Genomic DNA, 1,350 nt, shown 5'->3' on the forward strand with positions numbered 1-1,350 from the left:
CCCCAAAGGAGATTGGAAGCAGTTAGGATCTCTGTCTGCAGATCATTTCAGAGAATGATGGAATATAGCTGGCTGCTTGAAAAAGGTTGGAGAGGGCTGGATTTGATTCTGAATTTGGGAAGGATATACACTGGGAACTGGGAAAACACCAAAAAGCTACAAGAATTTGCCTGTGATTTGGTTGGGGGGAGGGGAAGGCTGTGATGATGTACTATGGTATAGGACATGTTCCCTTCTAGTAACAGCATCAATGCCAGTAGATGCTTGAATATGGGGGGAGGACTATTTCTGTTTGTTCCCTCTATCTGCTCCCTTAATGTCACTCGTATCTCTCGTTTCCTTCCAGTTCTGGCAATTTTGAGTTGTTCTCTGGTGCTGCCCTGCCCTGCCCTGCCTTCTGCCTAATTTCTCTCTGGACTAGAAGCTGAGAGAGACCATGGCAGGTAAGGATGAATCTCTTCTTGAGCTCTTGGTGGTTTTTTTTTTTCATGAAGAGGCTTGGTGCTTTCCTCCATGTAATAAATATGCTGTCCCTTGCAGTTGAGTTAGCCTGGTGTAGAGTCACAGATGTGACCTGTAGCCTGGGCTGAAGTGAGAAGAAATGTGGTGGGGGGGCGTGTTTTGTGTTTTTATTAAATTTGTGCAGAAGATCCATGAAACATAGGCACAAAACATGGCTGTACTACTTTTAGTGCCACTTCAAGAGCAGATGTACTCACACAAATTATGTCTGATCAGTTAGGAGGAACCTGGCCTTGTATTAGGCCTGTCCATTAATCAATATTTGAAATCTCTTCTTGCAGAAAAAGTGAACAATTTTCCTCCCCTCCCCAAGTTCATCCCCTTGAAGCCATGTTTCTATCAGGATTTCGATGCCGAGATCCCCCCACAGCACCGCAGCATGGTCAAGCGTCTTTACTACCTCTGGATGCGTGAGTTACTGGGTCAAGTACCTTGTACCTGTAGGAGGGAGAGGCATTGGGTGGGTGTGTATGTAGGGTGTGGGTGGGTATGGAGTCCGTGGGGAGCTGTGTGTGGGGGCAGGTGCCTGGCGTTTGTGTATGGCAGTGCAAACGGGGGTGTGGGTGCATGTGTATGGTGGGGGGGGGTGTGGGACTCACCCTATGAACACACACAAAGTGTGCCTTTCTCTGCACACACACAAACACTGTGTGCATTTCTCTGTGCACACACACACTGTGTGCCTTTCTCTGTCTCTCCCCTTCCCTCATTGCACAGGCACAGACACAAACACACACAGTCTCTCCCTCCCTCATTGCATGGACATAGACACACACACAATCCCCTCTCCTACTCCTGGCCTTGGGGTACTGGCACAGCCCCATGTAG

General features: G+C 48.4%; 2 protein-coding genes across 3 annotated transcripts in view; both read left to right on the forward strand.

Moving 5' to 3' along the window:
* SCAMP5 (secretory carrier membrane protein 5) overlaps nucleotides 1-1,350 on the forward strand; it is a 37,655-nt gene that overhangs the window by 5,035 nt on the left and 31,270 nt on the right. For both annotated transcript variants that reach the window (XM_019504468.1, XM_019504467.1), the window contains exons 2-3: nucleotides 347-443; nucleotides 804-932. In XM_019504468.1, coding sequence (XP_019360013.1) covers nucleotides 437-443; nucleotides 804-932 — 136 coding nt within the window. In that variant the 5' untranslated portion in view covers nucleotides 347-436. The remainder of the gene's footprint in view (nucleotides 1-346; nucleotides 444-803; nucleotides 933-1,350) is intronic.
* The window catches only part of PPCDC (phosphopantothenoylcysteine decarboxylase), a 59,932-nt gene continuing 59,493 nt past the window's right edge, over nucleotides 912-1,350 (forward strand). Inside the window, exon 1 of the mRNA XM_019504472.1 lies at nucleotides 912-932. The gene's annotated coding sequence lies outside the window, so the exon portion shown is untranslated. The remainder of the gene's footprint in view (nucleotides 933-1,350) is intronic.

The sequence above is a fragment of the Gavialis gangeticus genome, unplaced genomic scaffold (genome assembly GCF_001723915.1).
Source record: "Gavialis gangeticus isolate Ggan-Ray unplaced genomic scaffold, GavGan_comp1, whole genome shotgun sequence".
Taxonomy (NCBI): Eukaryota; Metazoa; Chordata; order Crocodylia; family Gavialidae; genus Gavialis; species Gavialis gangeticus.